General features: G+C 48.5%; 1 protein-coding gene across 1 annotated transcript; it reads right to left on the reverse strand.

Moving 5' to 3' along the window:
* Positions 1-359: 359 nt before the first annotated feature.
* LOC309416323 (serine/threonine-protein kinase PAK 3-like) lies at positions 360-21,917 on the reverse strand (the record flags this gene model as incomplete). Its single annotated transcript, XM_082015887.1, has 12 exons — positions 360-1,257; positions 2,439-2,576; positions 5,702-5,898; positions 6,339-6,438; positions 7,285-7,402; positions 8,158-8,270; positions 9,589-9,637; positions 12,081-12,144; positions 13,793-13,949; positions 14,253-14,384; positions 17,083-17,120; positions 21,833-21,917. 12 exons carry the CDS (start codon positions 21,915-21,917, stop codon positions 1,165-1,167), a joined length of 1,284 nt encoding a protein of 427 aa, XP_081872013.1. The 3' UTR covers positions 360-1,164.
* Between the last annotated feature and the right edge of the window lie 1,899 nt (positions 21,918-23,816).

Genomic DNA, 23,816 nt, shown 5'->3' on the forward strand with positions numbered 1-23,816 from the left:
CTTAAACTAGATTCGAAGGGGGAAGGGGATAAAACCCGGCTCGCTAGAGATGAGCCTGGGGGCGGCACGCCGATGTTTGAGGGATGGTGCTAGCGAGGTGCTGCAGTCTGCCAGCTCAGTGGAGGTAGGGAGCATGGAGAGCTGTGTGACAGCAAAGACGCAAGGGTTATTGATGTGTTAGAAACCACAGCAGAACTGCCCCTTTGGACTTCCGGAGGGCATACTGGAGTCACTGTGTTCAGCCAGCTGGGCAGAGGATAGGGAATCCCCCATATGATGCGTCCCGTCTGCCTGGTGGGCCTGTCCCAGGGAAGGCAGGTGCGCTTCCAGGAGTCTCTCGCTTGCTCGCTCTCCCTGATAGCCTCAACCTAGTCACCTCCTCCCGCAGCTCGGTCACTACGTGGAAGAGTTCCTCTCCCTGGGCGCACCTCCCACAGCTGTGCTCACTGCTGCCGTCCATCAGCATTGCATCCGTCCGTTGCCTCAGCCGAGGACACTGGGACGGACAGAGCGAGCGACAGTAGATCAGTTGAGGTATGAATGACAGTGGCAACACAAAGACTGGAACTAAACAAGAAGCCAAAGCCAAACAAGCCAATGGCCTAATCCAAGAACAACCCAAGCATCCTGCCTTCCTACTGCCAAAACAGGACGGTGGTTCATACCTTAAAGGCTACTTAGCCCTTTGCAGGACCGGGCCTAGACATGAAGACTACAGCGCTAAGCTGTTTTACAGGGGGGTTTTTTCCTTTTTTTTTTTTTTTTTTTAACATTGGGTGGCTGTTGCTTCACTTGCTGTTTTGACTGTCACAATTTCAAAGTGAGTGTACAGCTTATTCACAGGGTGAGAAGGAAGGGGACCTTCCAACTGAATTTGCTTTCCCTTGGAAATGGCTGAGGCAGGCAAGCATTTGTGGTCGTTACCTCTCTGTCTTAAGCCATGTTTCATCTTCAAAATAAATTCAGGAGCCAGAAGGCAGGAAGAAGAGAAACGGTCATATTTTACTCCTTGAGGGGCTGGGTTGTTCTCCCTCCTACCACCATGACTGTGACCATTGGCTTCTTTATCCATCCACCTGTCCCACAGCACAAGCGTTGAGGTTCTATAGAGTTTTATTCTCAGTCCTGCTCTGAGCTGGCATGGGAGAAAGCCGGCTTGAAGCACTAGTGGCTGCTGCCGTTCTTATTCGCTTCCTTTGCTTCCGTGATCAGCGGCGTCAGGCTGGAGAGAGGCTTGGCTAATTTTAGGAATGGATGCTGTGCAAAGGAAAAAAAGAATGAACCATTACTTTCCAAACTCAGGTACTCACAGCCTCAAGCAGCATTTCTCTGGTTATGGGGAATACGCTGAAACAGGACTGAGGGGACCATCTGCACCTGCGTCTTCATGTCCAGTACCTTGCTATCACAGGCAAACAGGGCCCAAAATCCCATTAATCCCTTTATCAAGTTGTCTTCAGCGTGCTGGCATTTCTGCCCTGCCAGCACTCTGGGAATGCTGTTTGCTCTCCCAGGGCCTTGTTCCTTTCAGGAAACGCAAGTTACTTACTTAGGTTCCTGTTTTCTAAAGACATGGGCTATCTGAGTTGAGACATGGGCTATCTGAGTTGTCAGAAAAGAGCAGAGGCATAAGCCGTTCCTTAGGGAACTCCAATACCTCTAGGAAATGTTTATGCCAGGAGTATTTAGGCCCATGTGTTCTTCTGAAGGCCACGGAGGTACAGGTTTTCAGCACCAAGACAAGAGCAGGGACACCAGTGACAGAGCGCTGACGGACTCAGCTCTGGCTTGCAGCGAGAGCAGTGGCTACCATCCCATTTGCCACTATGTAGAGCTGAATATACTACCAAAATTCAACACAGGGCCGCAAAAATGATGACAGGGACAGAACACCTCTCCTAGGAGGACAGGCTGAGAGAGTTGGGGTTGTTCAGCCTGGAGAAGAGGAGGCTCTGGAGAGACCTTTCTGCAGCCTTCCAGTACTTAAAGGGGGCTTCTAAAGAAAGATGGGGACAGGTTTTTTAGCAGGGTCTCTTGCAACAGGACAAGGGGTCATGGTTTTAAACGACAAGATGGTAGATTCAGGCTGGATCTAAGGAAGAATTTTTTTGCAATGAGGTGGTGAAACACTGGCACAGGTTGCCCGGAGAGGTGGTAGATGCCCCATCCCTGGGAACATTCCAGGCCAGGTTGGACGGGGCTCTGAGCAACCTGCTCTAGTCGAAGATGTCCCTGATCACTGTACGGGGGTTGGACTAGAGGACCTTTAAAGATCCCTTCCAACCCAAACCGTTCTATGATTCCACTTCTTTTCCTTTGGAAAAGCACCAAGACTGGAGACTAATATGAGGGGGTTCCGTCTCATGCCTTTGAGTTTAGCTGGTGAGAAAACCATTCCATAGAACAGCTGTTCCGCTTGCAGCCGTGTCCCCTTTTACCTGCAGAAGTTCCTTGGCAGACCCTCGCCTGTCCACATCCACCTCCAGGCAGCAGCTCAGAAAGTCGCGAAACACCGCGGACAATCGCTCAGGGTTCTGCAGCTCTGGTGTCCCGTTTGTAGCTATCAGATGCAGCGCCTAGAGAAAAAGGGAACATGAGACTCCACCTGTTTCCTTCATATCCATAACTGCTCAGGTAGACCCCATTTTTTAAGGTTCAGTCTCCAGTGGCAGTTTCATCCCTGGCAGGGGGTCAGACAGGATTTTTCTATAGCTACATAAAAAACCTTGAGGCAGCCACAGCTCTTCCAATATCAAAATGATCTTGCCTTGACAGCTGATTTCACGGACTGACCTGGTTAGTATGAACTACATCAGCAAAAGCACATTTTGCTTCTCCAAGTAGTGACAGGCTTGTGACAGTGACAGTTTACAGCCTCTTTTAAAGAGTGAATTTGGCCTAACGCTATTATTTCAGAGGATTACTACAGAAAATGCATCTCGGCAACCTTTTGAACTATTCAAACATAATCTTGCAGAATACGTCTAAAATACACAGCGATAATGACAGAAATATGCCGTGGGGTCTTCCATTAAAACGTCTGCCATTAGAACACCTCTGTTCTACTGGCACTTAACTAGACCGAGACCACATTGACTTTGCTATTGTCCTCTTAAATAGAGGACAATTTCCAAGCCTACAAAGGCAAAGAAACGATCCTAGAGTAAAAACAATAAAAGGAAGCTTCTTTACTTTTCCCACAACATAAATGTCACAAAATCAGTCTGCTCCTGTCCATCTGCAGCTGACCTCAGCCACCGGACACAGTGGTGAGCTGGAGTGCCTGTCCTCACTACGCTTCAATTGCGCTACCCGAGGGATGATACTTCTCCTGCGGGAAAGGACTACAGCACCAATGGCAGCTTTGGGGATTTTACTGCAGCCACATTCACCCGAGTGTGAAACAGGAGTGCCAGGACAAATGAAGCTCTTTTAGTTACTTGTTTCTTCTCAGAACATGAATCCCAAAGAAGAGTCATCTTCAGCTCGGTACGTCCCCTTTTCAATATTTCTACCAGAACACGAAAAGGTCTACGGGAAGCTGAAGTACCTTCTTATCACATATCTTTTGGTCTCCTATGATATGCAGCTGGCAAAGAAAAGCAAGTACGGTACAAAGCAAAAGAGCGTTTGCAGTAGCTGCAAAGGGGCAATAAGCTCATTAATTTGTTTCACGTGCCAAGAAACAAGAAAGGCTTCAGCAGACCATTACAGCTGCAGTCTGTGAAAGCAAGATCCTAAAGGTATCCAGGCCACCCAGATACGTGATTAAGAAGCCTGAAACTGTAGAAGATGTGCAGCATTTGAAAAAAATGCTACAGTTTTGAGACAAATTGATGCGCTGTGGTTAAGAAATGAAAAAGAAATGCTTAAGGGTTTGTTTTGTTTCTGTGGTTTTGTGTTTTTTTTTTTTTTTAATTGAAATTAGGAGGAGGTCCAACCTGAATTTCAAAGGTTTTTATCACACCAGTGTTTGTCCCCCAGGCCCTCGGCATGCGTCGGATGGAAGGAAATCACAGTGAGAGGAAACAAATACCATCACAGACACATCCAAGACACACATGGCTCGAAAATTGTTCATTCCCGTGAGTTCTGCATCAGCTGGAAAGAACGTGAGCAGCATGGGATGCGCCTGCTCTACACGTGGAAAACAACACTGCATCTACATGAAGACTGCTGCTAACTCTAGGACTAATGAGCCTTTCATGCCCTTACAATTTATTTAGGTGTTTAAGTAACGGAAGCTCCTGTGTGCCTTCCATTATTAAAACAATGCTTCATAAAAACCAAATCAACCCTGTTGGGGTTGACTGACCTTAATAAAACTAGCTGATAACTGGGGAACTTCAGGCAGTCCATCACAGGCTGTTCACTGTTCCTAGCTCAGGGGTAACAACCGCTGAAAAAGAGCCCAGGAAGCCAATGCAGATGGAAGCAACTTCAGGTGCCTGATTTTCATCTACCACAGTTTTACTAAGACACCTGAAGATGCCTTGAAGCTCTAAGTGTCCAAGCTGATCGTATCTCCAGCAGGAGATGAGGCATATATGGAGAAAAAGAGCATCTCAAAGAATCTGGGTGAGGGCAGGAAGAGCTGAGTTTGGTCAGAGAGAAGAAATCCAGTGATCTTTCTAACAAACAGTTGACCTGAGGCTTCTCGAGGAGCCCTAATCAGCATTTGAGGTTAAGGAGGCAGGGAACCTTCAGCATCCCGACCAATCACGCTAATGCTCTTCACGGGTTTTTGCTGCCTTATGCAAGGCAAATGCATTTTTTGCAAGGGTCTCCCAGGGAAGCAGGTGGAGTATGGGCTCCTCTCTTTGCTTGGCCGGGGGTATTTCCTGACCATTCTCTTGTTTCTTCTTTCAGTCTGCAGTACGCAGTCGGAGTGCCACAGACCAGAGAGAGCACAGCCTTACTGCTATGAGAGAAGCTAAAGGTCAGGCTCTATTTTAATTCTAGCCTTAATAAGAATTGCGTATGTATACGCATAGAGCAAACTTAATTTCCTCCTGAATTCCTGCATCCTGTCAGGAATTAACTGTGCAGCATTGAGCTCTGTTTCAGCTCTCAGTCATGAGGTGTTATCTTGGCAGACATTCCTCCACTATGACACGCTCCTTTGGTATAAGAACTGGTCATTTCATTTTAAGGAATTAGGACAAAACTGGAAACTTCAAAACATCAAAATACACTAGTGTACTACAGGTACCTGTGCTAAAACATACTTGGAGAAATGCATTTGCTAAGAAGTGATTATGGCATTACTAGAACCAGTGACACTTCCTGAAAGGCGCAGGTGAGCAATCGGCACTGATCTGAGTTTGGAAAGACTTCTCCTGCATGTACAGTTGAAATATTTGTCATAAAAATTCCCCAACTGGAGGATCTTGCTGCTGAAAAATTCTTGTCATTCAGAGATACAGCTCAAAGAGAGTTCCAAAAGCGCATGAGAAATCTCAAGCGTTGTTGAGGGCAAAAATGACACATTTCTGAACAGTCTACATGTCACTTCTCTTTTAAGGTCCCCCTATTGACGTAACGACAGCTACAATATATGCCGATATGCTCCAGCGACATATTTAGAAGCAGCCCTTGGTGGAACTAGTTCAAGCTGGTGTAACTGGGATTTTGTCTCATGGGAGACAAAACATGGGGCAGGTTAGAAAGACAGTGGTCTCTGGTTTTATTCGCACCTTACCCTGAGAGGATGAGCATTAACGTAAGGAGGTTCTCCTTGCGCCATTTCAATTGCCGTGATCCCAAGCGACCAGATGTCCACTTTGGGCCCGTATGTGTTTCCCGACACCACTTCTGGTGCCATCCAGTAAGGAGACCCGACCATCGTGCTCCGTTGACTCTGCTCAGGGGTGATCTGAGCACACAAGCCAAAATCAGCTGAGGAGAAAAACAAGTACTGTTAAAGGCAGCTTGATTTATGAAACCGAGCAAAAGAAATCCCTTCCAGATGCCTCAGAAGGCGTTGTTGAATCTATCTGGTAAAGCGGCCATGCTCTGTTTACTCAGTGCTCGAGCCAAGTAAATACTGAAGTGGCCACTTAAAAACCCCTCAAGTTTCATGCAGTGGCTTTTATTCACTTGAAGCTTTAGATTATTCTTTATTACTGTCCCTTCTGGAAGGGACCTACACAAACCGAAACCACTCTTTACACCTTTTTCCTTTCTGTACCTCTCTGGACGTTGGCACTGTGCTCTTAGCTCACAGCAGAGCTCTGCCAGTGCACTACCACAGGCATCGCTTTTGGGTAACAGGCAGTCAGTCAAAAGCAGCCCCACACCACATCCTAGGAATGCTGCACCTGACCAAGGATACCTACTCAGTTTGACAGATCCATCCATTCCAAGGAGGATATTGTCGCTTTTGATGTCTCTGTGGATCACTTGGTTGGAATGAAGGCAATCCAGAGCTTGTAGGCACTCATAGATAAAAAAGAAACGTGAGGGTAAAACTTACTTAGTGACCAGATTTCATCACACAAGAAAAGAAATGGCTCTAAAGGATTTAATTTCTAGTTGAATTGAGAGTAATGGCAGAATATTGTGCTCTCAAGAGGAAGAGCTTGCTGCTTCAACACAGAGTAATAACTTCCTAAACAAAGGCGTAGTAGCTTTTGAAACAGAAATGTCAATTCTTGCCACAGACTGTCCCCTGAAAGCACGCACGGAATGACTGCTGCTGCAGGGAATGTGCTATCTCCACCCAGGTGACAAAATATGGTTTGCCAAAAACCAAAAAGTCCCTTCCTTCGGTATAAGATGGATCACTTTTGAGTCGGAGGTCGCATGAGAAAGATTTTACTGTTAGGCTTGACGGCAGATCTGCAAATAGCGTGTTAGGCATTTTTCAGGAGCAACCACCGTTTTGGGTGGAGTGCTATTCTTTTAAGCCGAGGACTGGGATGAAGGAGCCCCTCTTTTTCTTTGCTGGTATTTTAAAATTCTGCCACCAGCATGTTTGCTTGTACACGAAAGGAATGCAGTACAGGCATGCTCCAGGCAAACGTTTAGAGAGGCAAAGTTGAGAAGAGTAAAACTAAAAACAACAAAAAAAGAAATAGTACAATAAAATTCTATGAGTAAAACAACAGAGTGTAATAAGTGCAGCGATACTGGCAGGCAGTTCACTTAAGATGCTCTTTCTTCTCCGTATCATAAAAGCAACACAGAAACAAAGCTCTGAACATGAAACCTCTCATCTTCTTACCACCTGCTTAGAAGTACCATCCTGTCCCAGCAATCAAAAGCACAGGCGGGATCCCTTACCTCCCTACAGACAGCTGCTATCTGTCCTTCATCCATACATGTCTCCTCAAGAACATCATTTAAAGAGCCTCCAGCTAAGTATTCCATAACCACCCACAGTGTGTCACCGACGAGGTAGCTGAAAGAAGAAAACAATGGCACTGAGATGCATGTGCACGGCTAAATTACCTCAGGAAAAAGGCTACAGCTGATTTTGTTTGCAAGTCATTCTTACATGAGGACAGGACAACATGAATAGACATTCCCTCTAGGCTATACAGGACTTAGAACCTGTGCGGTCTAAATGAGGAAGGCCCATAAGTGACCAGCTAGAGGTCCGAGCTGGCAAGCAAGTGAAAAATTGAAGTTCAGTAATGGCAAAGGTAAATCTTGGACCAGGAGGATGTGTACCAGTGAGGACAGGAATTGGTCAACAGTTTGGAAAACCTACCAGAAAATACATCCAGGAACAGGAAAAACAATTTAAAAAGTGGCAAATTACGTGTTTCTGCAAACAAGAAATTCACCTTCCTGATATCCACAGCAATGGAAAAGAGCAGGGACAGCCCAAAGGAAGTAATTTCGAGGAGGATTTACCAGCACTTATGATAAGACACAGAAAAGATGATCAACTTAACCACAAAACCAATCAAGCCAACAACAAAACAACATGGAGGTAGGCTGAGATGGCTGTGCCAGGTCCCTGAAAACAGTCTTAAGCAATATATGCCAGAAAAGATTAATGCAGACAAAATGCAGTCTCCTCCCATACACTGGCTATGAGTAGATAAACAATAGAGGTCAATTTTCTGCCAGCGACCAAAGGGGTTTTTAAAAAGGTTTGGCTTGCAGCATGTAAATGAACATTCACGTGATCATACCAGAACTACTCACCTGTCTAAATAGTTCACAATATTGGAGCTCTTGTTTTCTCTCATGATGAGGATTTCGTTAACTATTAGTTCCTTTTTGGGCTGTTGTTGGAGATTAATTTGCTTTATGGCCACCTAAAACAACGGGGAAAGCCATTAACTTGAGTAGTCTGTTGCACAAGGTCCCAATGAACATGGAGCGCGTGTTTTTGGAATGACATAGCAGAGCTGTGCCAAACTGTCTTGGTATCAGACCAAAGAGCTCAGTAACTTATATTACAACACCCGATTTCTCTGCTAGCCTGGGTGCTAGTTACAGGACACACGGCCATATACATTTTGTCTTGTAAAATCTGTACAAATGCTCTTTAAACTATCAAGCATGCATCTCTAACAACACTCTCTGGACCGACATTCTTCTCCGATGGTCTTAGTTTACCACCACTATTATTGTTGATGCACAGTTTGCAAGCAGGAAGTGATTTTGTTACTGCCAAGATACACAAAAACTGCTGGTAATGCTTTAGTAATTGCACGATTTGTCATCATTATTTCAGCAACTGCTGTTACTCTTGACTTGACTGCATAACAGAGAGAAAACACAGACGTACATTACATTTCAAAAGCCATACCAAAACAATCATTAAGGTTACACACACAAAAAATACAATCCTGGCACTTCCTAGCTTCTTGAATCTTGATTTTGCAACTCGAAATACACATTCCTGAACACAGTTCAGATTGGCAATTACTTTGAGGGTTTCAAAAAAATAATCCATTCTATGTCATTTGATGGATACACCCCGGGTTCTAAGCAGGGCTAGACCTCTACCTAAGAGCAGTTATAAAGTGCCTCTGTCTAGTCCTGCTCTCAACATGGCACGAAAGAGACCACCCCTCCGCTCCCATTCCTGGGTTTCTAGCCACATTTTCAGGCAGGGTTTGTATAGATTCAAGACCGCTTGCCTTGGAAAAGGAAAGGAATGTGAAGAGGCCGCTTTAAATTGGCCACTACAGGGACTGTCAAAGCTAACGCCGCTTTCCTTCAAGATTCGTTTCTCACCCTCCTGGCCCCCACTTCCCTGCGAGCACTTCACGGGCTGTAATGGGCTGTCACCGACACCAGACTTAAACACGACTGTTTGGTTTGGGAGAGATCTTTGCTCTTGATATACTTCTTCTACGCTGACAGACGAGAGAATGATTTCTAAACCAATACATTGACGCTGGCAATAAAAATGATACTGTTTTTATCAGTCCCAAAAGCTTGCTGGGATTTCTGAAGGCTGAAGACAGCAGATGATGCATTTTGCCAGCTGACACTAGCCTGTGCTTCAGAGGAACCGCCTTGGCAGTAAAGATCTACTGGCCACCCAAAAGCCCCATCCACCCTTCGCACCAGAGAGGAGAGCACTAAAGACCTGCAAAATCGGCTGGGACTGTAGACACTTACCTCTTGTCCTGTGGTGATGTCCATCGCCATGTAAACAGTTCCTGACGCCCTAGAAACAAAACAGCAGCAAAGAAAGGAGCACTTTAGTCCCTAGGAGTGAAAGCAAGCCCAGACAGGAGATCTCTGCTGCCTGTAGGGTTTAAAAAACACCTTTGTTCACCCACTCCTTCAGGCAGCCGCGCACAGCGCAGCAGCCCACCAGCCCTCTGCCACGCAGGGTATCCAAGAGAAAACTTATGCCCAACGTGAAGAACAAGGGATGTCCAACATGAGGAAAGGATCCACACACAGCTTTCTCCAGCATAGCAAAGCAAGGAAACTATTCTCCAGCCATCCTACAAGGTCACAGCTAGAGCAGGTTAAGGCATGTTGTGCTCCAAACAGGGGATCCTTAGACAGCTTCTTTAGGTGTCAAGAGCCGTCAGCAGCTGCTTCTGTTAGGTGCACCGGACACGTGAAGGACTCTTCATGGTATCTGTATTTTCCTCCTGTGGCAGACACAGGTTGTGTTGTAGAGCCACCAGAAAGAAATGGTGCTCTCATTTGCGGACTAGGCAGTATGGCGTTTTGTTTGCCATCTGCCTCTCGTTAAAAGAGGTTCTTCCCCTGTAATGATGTGAAGGGCCTGAAAGGCCACGGTCAGAGGAAACCCCTTTGGGTTTAAAGTAACTGCAGGCTTGTAAACCCCATTAGTGTTCCTTCTGTCCTTCTGAGCTAAGCACAGGTTTACACTGCCATCGTGTCAAAGCTGACGTCTGCATGGGCAGTGAGGCAAGGGAGAGCCAGGGAGGGAATTCTGAGAAGTGGGAACACCCATCCAGCAAGTGTCCCACTGACTGACAATGCCAAAATCAGTTTGCTCCTTTTCACCTGATCCCCTGGCTTGTTTGTGTACCTGCAGGCTGAAATATGTCTGAAGCACTGCTATCCAACAGGCACCAGGGACGATTTTTTTCTGGAGGATCTTTCCCCATCACTACAAATTGACCTGCAGCATGACAGTCACGAGCTGGTGACGGCAGCACGCTCACTGCTCTGTAAGAAGGGCGTGCCATCTTCAGGCTGCACTAAAAGCTGGAGGAAATCAGTTCAGAGACCCTTTCAGGCCAGATATTAGCCACTTCTCTTCCCACCAGCTGCTGAGGCACCTTTGTACAAGCTCACTCCTAGGATGGGCAAAACAAAAGACTGTGAGGGCGATGGTCATACTTTCACGGTCACACGTGCGTCACACGCATGTTTCTTCTGGCTCTCACTTCTTCAGTCGACACATATCTTTTGAGAGCCTGGCACAGCTCTAAGTGTCTACTGACATTTTACAAATGACAATGAGAACCAAACCTTCGGGTACAACGCAAGCGGCAATCCCAGAAAGGGTTTTTCTACAACGAATGGAGCAGAAACACCTTCCCACAAGTGCCCCACCAAACAAGAAGTGTCTACGATAAAGCCTGCCAGAGAAAGAGCGTGAGTGCGTCTGGCTTTCTGCAGCATCTATCACTTCTAGGTCAGCAACGTGCTACCCTGACTTCAAACCTCACAAGCAGTCACAGTTTCTTTACAAACACTGAGGTCACCTGCCTTAACAGGCAGGAAAACATCTCCCGATGTCAGTGAACAGCTTCTGTCAGACACTGACAGCAGCGTGATCCTGGTGCTACACAATGGCGCTGGCCCTCCCAGAACTACGACACAGCCACGGAAACTTTGACCGAGCAGGGAGTCTGTCTGTATTTAAAACGCAAGTCAGATACCTAATTTTGATGTCATTTCTTCTTGCCTCCTCACATCGGAACCATTTCATATCAATCCTAGTTACAGTAAGCACGGTTGGGCTTCAAAGGGAAATAGCCTGATGGGTTTTTTTTCTGTAAACTCCTAAAACCTGCAGGATCCACAAGTGGTCTGCCATCAGGCAGATGATGCATGTTCTCCTCAAGTACTTTGTGCTTCAACTCTCTGTTTATTACTGAATTTTTGTTCTTTTCTGCGTCTGCTAGAAAAGAGAGCTTATTATTTAATCTCTGCGTTCTGTTGCTAAACTATGTGGTTATAATCCAGATCACTGAATATCTTTTTAGAGCAAAATATTCGAAAGAAATGGTATTGAGAACTGTTATCTATCTGACAACTAGCAGGTGCTAAGTTGCTCTTTTTTCGCCATTCTTTAGCGTGGCCAGATTATTTTGCGACATACAAAAAACTATTCCCCCTTCTCCCCCTAAGAACATAAGCAAATAGGAGCCACACACTTGAGGGACAGTAGACCTTCCCGGTCCTGCTCCTTGCTGCAGACAAGACATTGGCTCCATCAGGTTGTCTTTGGCCGTGCCTTCTGACCGCACTTATAAATTTGATCCCTACTGAGAGACAGGAGAATCTAAATCCAGGGTTGTGTGAACATGTCTGGAGCTTGCCCGACTTCACGCTTGATATTACACCAGCAAAATACCTGGCCCATTTCTCGTGTCAGTAACTGTGGTCGGACTTACCCTTGGCCAATTTGCTCCAATTCAGTATATTTCTTCTTAGGATCTCCCATGCTCACAACGCTCCCTGAAAGAAACAAAATTAAAGATGCTCACTGCAAACTGGAGATACCAACTTCCAGCAGGTCAGAAATGCAGCTCCACTGTCCGGGCTTGTGAGTCGTTTGTAGCCACTTGGGCAACAACAACAACAACAACAACATCGTCATACAGGCAGCTCCACAGCACAGACAGCCTCCACAAAGACGGATTTTCTACAGTCCTTTGGAGAGTTACCTTGACAGCAAACTAAGAGCACGGAGAAACATTCACAGCAGACAGGTATCAGAAAAGAACAAGCACCAATGCAAGTGTTTGTTGTCGAGAAACACTAACGAGCGCTGGAACAACAGAGCCTTTATTTCCTTAGGAATAAATACTCTGTGTGATTCAACGGAAGGTTTAATACTACCAAAGATTACATGCACCTTGGGTTCTGGAATCAATTTTGATGACAGGTGCCATTTTCAGAACAGGAAAAATACTGCAGCATGTTTCCAGGAGGGGATCTTCTCAAGCTTTCAGCAGTTTGCCGGAAGAATGTCTTTATGTTTTTAAAGAACAGCTTCTCATGTTCATTCACCAGGAATGATGGGGTTTTAAGAACTATCACCATCATCCACTCATTACCAGGCTAAGTTCTGAAGACCCTGAAGACCTTGCTTATGCCACTCTAAGAACCACACTGCTTGTCTGCAACCTGACTGGGATTGACACGCACTTGTCCTGCACTCTCAACACTGCACGCATGTTGATCTCCACAGAATCACAGAATCACAGAATGGTAGGGGTTGGAAGGGACCTCTGAAGATCATCTGGTCCAACCCCCCTGCCAAGGCAGGATCACCGAGGGCAGCTTGCACAGGAACGCGTCCAGTGGGGTTTGGAAGGTCTCCAGAGAAGGAGCCTCCAACAACCTCTCTGGGCAGCCTGTTCCAGTGCTCCATCACCCTCACAGTAAAGAAGTTTTTCCTCATGCTGAGGTGGGACTCCTGTGCTGCAGTTTATGCCCATTGCCCCTCGTCCTGTCACTGGGCACTACTGAAAAGAGACTGGCTCCATCCTCCTGACAGCCACCCTGCAGATATTGATAGACATTGAAAAGGTCCCCTCTCAGTTTTCTCTTCTCCAGACTAAACGGCCCCAGGTCTCTCAGCCAAGATGTTGTCCTCATACAAGAGATGTTCCAGTCCCTTAATCATCCTCGTAGCCCTCCGTTGGACTCGCTCCAGGAGTTCCCTGTCTCTCTTGAACTGGGGAGCCCACAACTGGACGCAATAGTCCAGATGAGGCCTCACCAGCGCAGAGTAGACGGGGAGGATAACCTCTCTCGACCTGCTGGCCACACTCTTCTTAATGCACCCCAGGATACCATTGGCCCTCTTGGCCACCAGGGCACAGTGCTGTCCCATGGATAACTTACTGTCTACCAATGTTATGCTTATTCACAAATAAGCACAGCCGTGGTGGACAGCACAAACAGCATTATTCCTCAGGCTGCCACGTTACACAGGCAGCTGCACAAACGAGATGCTGATCATTCCAGCAGTAAGGCTCAGAAGCCAGGCCAGATGGGGTGCTGCCGCCTCCCGGCAGCTCTGCGCTGCAGCAGTGGGAAGGCAGGGCCGGCGCATATGGCACAGGGCATGGGACGGAAAGAAATACAGAATACGTACTCAGTTTCTCTTGGATCTCCTCATCTGTCAGCTCAGATTTTGTCTCCTGCCCGTGTGTGTTTCTGGACAAAGTGTTTGATTGTCCACGTTGCAGAGTAGTGGCCACTTTAGCTGGTGCCAGCGCAGCGGCAGGTTCAGTTACAGAGCATGAGTAGATCTGTCACAAGAAAAGAAAGCTGGCTTGCAGAGATGCCCCTAAGATCATGTTGCAAATGCAAATGCTTAGGAAGATGCCTCTTCTCTGCTACTAAGATAAATTCACGGACCCTATCAGAATCACAGGAAACTCATGACTAAATGGGAAAGTTCAAACCCCACTGTCAGGGTGTCAGTGGCCTGGGTGAAGCACTGTCATGGTAGGACTGCGGCCTGCAGAGTCTTCACCCGCAAGTGCTGTCTGACCAGAAACATGCAGCTCTGAATTACCCCAAATACAGCGCTATCCAACGCTGGGACTTACTGGTTTTGTATGTTCAGGCCAGGGTGCGGGAACAGGGGGAGGTTCAATGCCTTCTTCCTCCTCCTCATCACCTTCATCCGCTTCTTCAGAAACAGGCAGAGCTGGTGGGGGTTCACATGCTGGTTTTGTGCCCTGTGGACAGACGGGAGCATGAGCGACAGTCACCACTTTGGCACTTGGGAGCTTTGACAATTACACACCACTTGGGTCTGCTCACACATCTTCAGGAACCAATCTGGACATGCCTGCAGTCCTACAGGCCCCGGTGCTAAGTTACACGTGGCACAGCACAATTTAAAGGTTACAAATGACCCTGCTGTTTTGTTAAGTTGTCTTGGCGTTTTTCATTCTTGCTGAAAACAACTTATCCATGCCCGTGCTTAGTCAAAAAATGTCATGCCTGGATATATCGCTAGAAGTCACATCTAGTTGCTGGTTCATTGCTTTGGCATTGTATCTACAGACATGGTAACAATTAAGCTAACAGGTGCCTACTGGCTACGTTAATTAACGCACATCAAAGGGCAAAGCCCGCTGCGTAGTCTTGTTGGGAATTTGCCTTTGGAGAGATGGCTATTTGTTTCTTTACTGTTTTAGCCATGGGCTAATCATATTGCCTGTTTCCATGGTGCTCAACTTCCCTGTCTAAAAGCTCCTTTTTCAGCACCAACCTCCTCTTCACCTGCTCATAAGTTCACACAGGGATCTTTCTCCTGTTTGCCTGTGTCTCACCGCAGCAGGAGCCCAGAGGGAATGCCGCCCTCTCGGCAGCAAGGCGCGTCCTGCCGACCTGCCCGGGGCTGCCAGGCAGGCATCCCAACTGCTCACCCGGGCTCCCGTTACAGGCAGCGGAGAATAAAAGCCACCGCCAGGGTGTTGGCAACCGTCCGGCAGACTCCAGATGTGGGGCAGGCAAGGGAAGTCTGGCTGATCCGTTGGCGACGTGTAAACTGAAGCCTACAGTGCAGATCCTTGAAGTGCGGTGAGCTGAACCCCCCGCCAGTCCCACCTGCGATGCAGACGCAGGGGGTTCTATCACGTTCTCACAAATTTATGTGCCTTAAGTCACCTGTACTTGGACACACTGTCACAGAGATACACACGCACACAGACAGCGTCCTGTCTTTTCTGAGAGTCTCAGCGCCATTGCCCAACATGTAAAGAGAAACAGTGCAACAGGTACTGAACTGGCCAAAGGAGGGAGCGAGACGTCAGACATCCTGAACGTCAGATTAAGGGCCAAATCTCTCAAGCCAGGGGTGCCCTAATGGGAAGGGGAATGTTCCTTTGCCATGCGTTAGATCAGTGCATGGCTTTCCATGCATCGTTAGCACTTTGCTTACCTGGGGATAGAAGGTGATTAAGGGAAAAATAAAGCAGGGAATAATTGCCCTCCTGTCATGTCAAATGCCTAGAACTGTTTCCCACTGGGCTCTACGCTTGGTCTGACAGTGCTAAATTGTGCAGCTAAAACATAAGCAATGTCATCTTATTTCAGGCCAGCCTCCCACTTAGGAGTCATCTTAACCCTACAGACAGGCAAGCTTCTCTCTGCAAAAGCAGATTTTCATCTGTTTAAAAGTGCTGAACTAGTAAGGTAGAATACAGCCCGTTGCAAAGACACTACGGCTGATTTTCCTTCAGCCTACAAGGGTGGCACTCTGTCACACTGGCACACTGTGTTCCTCACTGAGTATGGTCTAGAGCTCCTCGCTTTTCTACATGTACAGTTTGTGCAGAGGGACAGGGACCTCCAGGGGACAGTTTCTCCTGCAAGTAACCTGCAAGGGTGTGAACTGCTCCTGACAACCGCTCTCTCCACTGATGACAGAGAGCCTACACACTTTGGGCAAAGCTGCTCACTGTTACAGCAGTAGCGGTAAAAGACACAACGCTATCTCTTCTCTGCTACTAAGATAAATTCACGGACCCTATCAGAATCACAGGAAACTCATGACTAAATGGGAAAGTTCAAACCCCATTGTCAGGGTGTCAGTGGCCTGGGTGAAGCACTGTCATGGTAGGACTGCGGCCCGCAGAGTCTTCACCCGCAAGTGCTGTCTGACCAGAAACATGCAGCTCTGAATTACCCCAAATACAGCGCTATCCAACGCTGGGACTTACTGGTTTTGTATGTTCAGGCCAGGGTGCGGGAACAGGGGGAGGTTCAATGCCTTCTTCCTCCTCCTCATCACCTTCATCCGCTTCTTCAGAAACAGGCAGAGCTGGTGGGGGTTCACATGCTGGTTTTGTGCCCTGTGGACAGACGGGAGCATGAGCGACAGTCACCACTTTGGCACTTGGGAGCTTTGACAATTACACACCACTTGGGTCTGCTCACACATCTTCAGGAACCAATCTGGACATGCCTGCAGTCCTACAGGCCCCGGTGCTAAGTTACACGTGGCACAGCACAATTTAAAGGTTACAAATGACCCTGCTGTTTTGTTAAGTTGTCTTGGCGTTTTTCATTCTTGCTGAAAACAACTTATCCATGCTCATGCTTAGTCAAAGTCCAATTTCACAAAATGTCATGCTTGGATATATCGCTAGAAGTCACATCTAGTTGCTGGTTCATTGCTTTGGCATTGTATCTACAGCCATGGTAACAGTTAATTAAGCTAACAGGTATCTACTTATTCGAATGTGGTTAAATACAAGGGTTTTAGAACCCTCCTATTTAACCCCAACCTTTGCTGCTGCTGCAAAAACACTACGGTTGACTTTCCTTCAGCCCACAAGGCTGGCACTCTGTCACAAAAGGCAAATCTCACAGCTTGCTCCACCGTTCTTAAATGCTGTGAAAGCTAAAGGTTACTTTCACACTCACCGAAGGATGGGTTTCTCTGTATCCACGGGCGATTTTACCTGCAATGCGCAAAGGAAAATTAACCAGATGCTGTTATAAAAATGCCTTTTGTGGGGAAACCCACAGAACAAGGAAATCCAAAGAGACGACATGTTTCTTTCACAACATCCCTCCAGGAGCAACAGCTATTTTACGTAGAGAAGAGGGTAACAGGACAATAGACAATTCTACACTTTCTTGTGTCTATTTTTTGCCCTGTTTTGCCAGTAACTAAAACAATTGGAAACTTATTCAAGAAAATGCAGATTGGTCTTTAACTGTCAATGCTTCTGTTCCCCCATTAAAGCTTGCCAAAATTCCACCTTAGCTGTGGCAGTTCTATTCTGACGAACCACAGTCACAGCTGCTGACTTCAGGAGCGTACACAAAGTGTTTTGAATTTTGCATTTCACCACAAAACTAATTGCTTTTTTAGCAAACATTAAGTGTCAACTTAGACAGTCAAATCTCTTCATTATGCAAGTTAAAAAAAAAAAGATGCTTTCCCTCAAAAGAAGAGAAACGGTAATAAATTCTGGAGATGAACCTCACAGTTTCTAGGACTTCCGAGAAGCTCTCCCAGTCCGCATTTTAGCAGTTGTACTGGTTGAACCAGCAAACTGAGGAAATTGCAGACCCTACTGCCACACACTACCAGGCATGGGGAACTGAACCACTGCAGGTAAATCTGTCCAAATGCTGTCCACACCCGGTGGGATAGAGACACCCCCTTATTAGCTGAACCTGTTGACAGAAGCTTTACCAAAGTCATGGTATCTTACTGGCATTTTTGTTTAAAAATCAACTCCGTTATTAAGGAACAGCCAAAGAACACATCGATACAGAAGCCAACTAGTAGTAAAAACCTCCACTTACTTGCTACATGTGTGGCCAGCCAGGGTCTGTCTGGCAAATACAATACAGAAAAAGCCAAAGAAAAGAAAACGCGAACTGCAGCACAGACTTGCTCTCTCATTTTTGCAACGATACGCCACAATTTTGCAGACTCTAGGCATCCAGGAGGATAAAGGACATCCCCATCACATCTGCAGGCTCTTGGACAGGAATGCCCACACCACGAGGGTCTTCCTGGAGTCAGCCTGCTATGGAGATTGCTCGGGACACTTATGCCTGCCTTCTCGCCCTCTGTGACATCGTTCCTGTTACATCACAATGGCAGCCGTTCTGGGTTGGTTTGCGAGTTTATGCGCAGCAACCTCGTCCTCTGCATGGGGTTTGCGTGGCAAGGTTGTGGCAGCAGGGCTGCAGGGGTGGCTTCTGTGAGAAGCTGCGAGAAGCTTCCCCTGTGTCCCATAGAGCCCGTGCCCGCCGGCTCCAAGACGGACCCGGCGCTGGCCAAGGCCAAGCCAGGCAGCGATGGGGGCAGCACCTCTGGGATAACGTATTTCAGACGGGGACAAAACCGGCACGTGGCATTTGCAGCCGGAGAGAGGAGTGAGAACATGTGAAAAGAGCTCTGCAGACACCAAGGTCAGTGCAGAAGGAGGGGCAGGATGTGCTCCAGGCGCTGCAGCAGAGGTTCCCCTGCAGCCCCTGGTGAAGACCATGGTGAGGCAGGCTGTGCCCCTGCAGCCATGCAGCTCCACGCTGGAGCAGATCTCCACCTGCAGCCTGGGGAGGACCCCCCGCCGGGGCAGGGGGCTGCCCGAAGGAGGCCGTGACCCCGTGGCAGGCCCGTGCTGGAGCAGCCTGTTTCTGGAGGATGGCACCCCGTGGCTGGGGCCCAGGCTGGAGCCTGCCTGAGGATGCCGACACAGTCTCACGTAGCCTGACGTGATCCTGCCCTGCTGTGCCAGCCTGCAAGAGTTAGAGGAACTGGATTGTCCGGACTCCAAGCCAAGGGCCGTACGCTTTCAGGACCTGGTTAACGTTTTGTAGTTTCATCTCACTCAAACCTATAGCGTAAGAGGAAGCTTTCCTTCTGTTTCTCTATGGTGGGTCTCCACTACAAAAGAACCCTTCAGTCCAGAAGAATATGCCCAGAGGACTCTGGGACTCCCTCGTAACTGACTGGAAGAAGGGACGTGAGATGAGAAAGCGTACCCTCCTGCTCACACTGCCGAGCTTAACCAGCCCCCAGACAGGGATCCCCATGGGACCCTGCAGTACTAAACCAACCAGTGCCGTAATCCTGGGCTGGGCTGGGCAGCAGGGAAAACACCGTGTTGTCGGTGTCTGGTAGGTGCTATTTTCAGCTTGTTAGTGGAACTGTGTACCTATCCAAACAGGTATCACAAGTTCATGGAAGCTCTTGTTAGAAAAGAATAAAGAAAAAGACTGCAGAACAAATATTTTGAAAAAGAATTCTCGTAGTAAGTTTCAGTGGATTATGCTGCTAAGTTTTATATGATTTGATACTGTGACTTATCTCGGCATTGTTAGTGAATGTGGTTGCTGCTATTTTGTATTGGATAAATTGCCATCTTTAAGTTACAGGAAGCACAAAATCATGGACTATATCGCTACATCAGAATCCCTGATACTCTATCCCTTTAGTCATGTAAACCGTTGACCAAGTCTGGGACTAGGAGTGGATTCAGTCGCACCTAGACTCCCCTCTGAAAAGGACTTTAGAAAGCATGGGGGTCCACCCTGAACCTCGTGACTCAACGGGAGGGCATTCCTTTACTTTCCTTACCTAACCTTAGTCATAAACCGTTGACCAAGTCCAGGACTAGGGGTGGATTTCGGTCCACTCTGAGCCTCGTGTCTCAAGAGGAGGGTCTCCCCTAGTTTCTCTCCTCAATATACACATTAACTTGATTCTTTAGACGAGTAAATCATTCCAGTTTAATTGTAATCTGGCTTCTCTCTGCATAGCTTTTCCACATTGAATATGGAATAGAGTGGACCTTGCCATCAACTTCTGTTAATTCGCGCTTTTTACAAATCTAGATTAAAATCATTCGCTTTCTGATATCTTCGGCAGTGATTCTTTAAGCAGCCTAAATTATCCATCCGTCCAGGACGAAGGGAGGGGTGCCAGGAAGGTGTTTTAAGATTTCATCATATTTCCCATTATCCTACTCTGATTTTGATTGGCAAGAACTTAAACAAATTTCCCCAAGTTGAGTCTGTTTTGCCCGTGATGGTAATTGCTGAATGATCTCTCCCTGTCCTTATCTCCAGCCACAGGCTTGTCCTTATATTTTCTCTCCCCTGTCCAGCTGAGGAGGGGGAGTGACAGAGCAGCTTTGGTGGGCACCTGGCGTCTAGCCAAGGTCAGCCCACCACATCTTCTCTACAGCTAATGCAAGAAATCCTTGAAAATTCCCCTCTATCACAAAACACCACCAAAAAATCCTCAGGGTCCATAACCTGTTGCTCAAAGGATCCAAGAATAACTCATAAAACGAACAAAACAAGTATACCCTGTAACCCAATCTTAACAGCCTGAAGGAGCAAGGACGCAAAGAAACAAAAGTAAACATGACCTTTGGCCACTAATGCTTCTCCGGAAAAACGGTCATGATTGCTCCATCTACTGTCTGCTTTAGTTGTAAAAACAAGCAAGAGAAGAAAAGTCACAGTTTCAATGCCATTTAGGGGACAAAAGCAGAAAGAGAATTCATTTCAGGAGTATTCCACAAGGTGGAAGTTTTTAAGGCTGCTGCTTGACCACCTGATTTTTGAACGTGGGTCTGACTCATTTTGGGGCCTGACACTGCCTCTTTCGCAGTGAGATGTCAACTTACCTCCCGACAGGGAGGCGATTCGACACAGTCAGCACGGCTTCACCTAGGACAAGTCCTGCCTGACCAACCTAGTGGCCTTCTGTGATGCAGTGACCGTATCAGTGGGCAAAGGAAGAGCAACCGACGTCGTCTATCCAGAGTTCTGTAAGGCCTTTGAGACAGTCCCCCACAACAGCCTTCTCTCTAAATTGGAGAGAGAGAGATTTGATGGACTGTGGACTGTGCTGAGTGGTGCGGTTGACACACCTGAGGGATGGGATGCCGTCCAGAGGGACCTGGATAAGCTCGAGGAATGGGCTCGTGTGAACCTCTAAGGTTCAGCATGGCCAAGTGCAGGGTCCTGACACAGTACTCCAGCTGGGGTCTTGCCACAGCGGAGTGGAGGGGCAGAGTTCATGTACTTCACGGCATCCTTTGAATTTTTGAAGGACTATCAACAGAGATGGGGTTGTCCATGAGCATGAGAACCATATGAAGTCTAAAAGTCAGCAAAGGCACCTGCTCTGAGCCCACCAGAGCATGTCTGCTCCAAAGCGTGGCAGCCTCCTGGTCACACTGGAGGCAGCTCTACCTTCCACTGTCTCCAGATGTCAGGGTTCTGGTGGGTCACTCTTGGGGTAGCAGCAGGAACACTTTGGCACAGGTAAAAAGCGTTCCCAGAGCTTCCTGCAAGCATTTGCACAGCTCACAGCCCAGGACAGCCGTGCCTGTGACAGCCACACCGTTTTTACCCTGCCTCCCCAGAACAAGGACAGTCCTTTCTGGACATCTCACTCCTGGGCAGAAAGCCCAGAGACTTCCTTTAATGACAGAAATCCAAAGAGCTACAATAAGCTTTTTAAATCGTACACAAACCAAAGGTGCCTGTCTAACCACTAAAAAGACAAGCTGAAAAAGGACTCTCCACAAAAAAAGGCTACACAGGAACACAACGCAAGGTAGAAATAAACTAACCCCAGGAACCCAGGGCAACAAACCCAGATTCTGTCCATAGCAAGAACACGCTTTAATCCTACCTCGCTGAAACTCTGGCATGCCATAACCCTGCCACCCCATCAACCTAGCAAACTGTAGCCCTAGCTTCCCATAATCCTCGCCCATTGTAGCTCTAGGATGTCAACAAAATGAACACAAACTCTCTGGAAATCTCTGCCAGGACCTTCAGGTGGCCCTGGATTTCAGACATCACAACTTGGAAGTGGGAGCAGGACCAGAGCTACAGGGATGTCACCAGCATCCATCTTCACATCATCCGTCACACCCTGATAACGGGCCCAGGTTAAACACTCACAGGGAGAAAGGCTGAGGCACTCAGAGACATTGAACCAGCCAGCCACAGTCACGGGGCTTCAGCTCATCTTTGCTGTGTCAGAGCCACCAGGCAGATGACCCCATCCTCCTGGAGACACTCCTCAGGGCAGACGTACCCAGTGCCAGGTGGCTGGATATGGCCTTTGCTCTATGGGGAGTCGCCTTCCGGGAGCAGGATCCCTCACAGGGGCACTGGGAAGCCCTCCTGGATCCCAGAGAAACATCTCTGTGCTGCTCCGTATCTCACCAAAACCAGGGGTGGAGGAAGGCTGCTTTCATGGCCTCCAAGGCAACCAGCTCACCTGGGCCGCTCTGTGCCCACCTTTGCTGTCAGGCGGGTCTCAGCACTGCTCTGCAAGCAGCTGTCTCCTCCCTGCAGGGCACTCTCCAGCACAGGGTATGTCTCCACTTGCTCAGTCTGTGGGCAAAGATCGAAAGGGAGGGATGGGTTTGCTTTGCCCTCATTCCCAGGGTGCCACAAGAGAGACCTGCCACCCCCAAATCAGCCGTGTGACGTGGACACCACATACGAGCTGCAGACGTGGGTCAGGACGGCTGTGGGGAGCGGGCAAGCCAATCTGCGGTGCCCTCGGTGCTGGCTGAAAGCAGAGCTGGAGGCAACGGGGCGAAGCCCAGGGCAGCTGGCAGCATGGCCCGGCACGGTGCAGTGCCCGCAGAAATGCCCGGCTCCTGGAGCCTTAGCCCCGGGGCTGCAGCATGGGGACGGCACCAGCTGGGGCTTCGCTGGGAAAAACCAGGCAGGGGTGACCCTGACATCCCACATATGCACCTGGCCCTGGGACTTGACAACCTGGCCCTCTGCCCTTCGCCACCAGGGGATCCAGAAAGCAGCGCCACTGGCCATGAAGTGGTCCTGAGACATCGCTCCATGGATGAGTCTTTAACCAGTGGGCCTAAAATGAGGACAAAGCCTGGAGGCCATCGCTGTTCTGTCTTTCTCCATCGCCCTGGCCTCATCTACATCCCTCTGTTTCTCAGTCTCTCTGTGTTCTTCCCCTCCTTCCCTCGCTCTGTGTCCTGCTCTCTGTCCCTGCCTCTCCTTTTCTTTCTCCCCTTCCTTTTCCCTCTCACCCTTCCCCCGCTGTCCCTCTCTCCTGCTCCCTGGCCCATTTCTCTCGCACACCGCTCTCCCTGTGCCTTTTCTCTCTCTGTCCCCTGTCCCGCTGACTCGCCCGGCCTGTGTCAGTCCGTCCCTCCGTCCTCCTTCCTGCCCTTCTTCTTCTCTCGCTGGCCCTCTGTCCTGCTGCTTACCACTATTTCCTTCCCGCACCTCCCTGTCCCCTTCCCCTCCAGCTCCTTCCAGCTCCATCCCTGTGCCGCCTCCTCCTCACCACTGTTTTTCCTCTCTCCACTCCCTGCCCAGCTCCCCCTGTTCTCCTCGTCCCTTGATCTGCCTTCCGTCCCTCTCTGGCCACCCCACCGCCCTGGCCCTCCCCTCTCTGCCGCTCTGTGCCCCTCTCCTCCTCTTCCCTGCTCCGCCTGGGCCTGGGCCTGGGCCTGGGCCTGGGCCTATGCAGCCCCGGGCAGGCAGCCATGAGGCTGTGGGTGGGCGGGGCCTGGCTGGGGGGCGGGATGCAGGCTCAGGCAGCAGGAGGGCGTTCCCCAAGGCATGCCGGGAGCTGTAGTCCTGGGCATGGGGCTGCCAGGCGGCCATCTTGTCTTGGAGGC

This window comes from Phaethon aethereus (genome assembly GCF_964289735.1).
Source record: "Phaethon aethereus genome assembly, contig: HAP1_SCAFFOLD_149, whole genome shotgun sequence".
NCBI classification, from domain to species: domain Eukaryota; kingdom Metazoa; phylum Chordata; class Aves; order Phaethontiformes; family Phaethontidae; genus Phaethon; species Phaethon aethereus.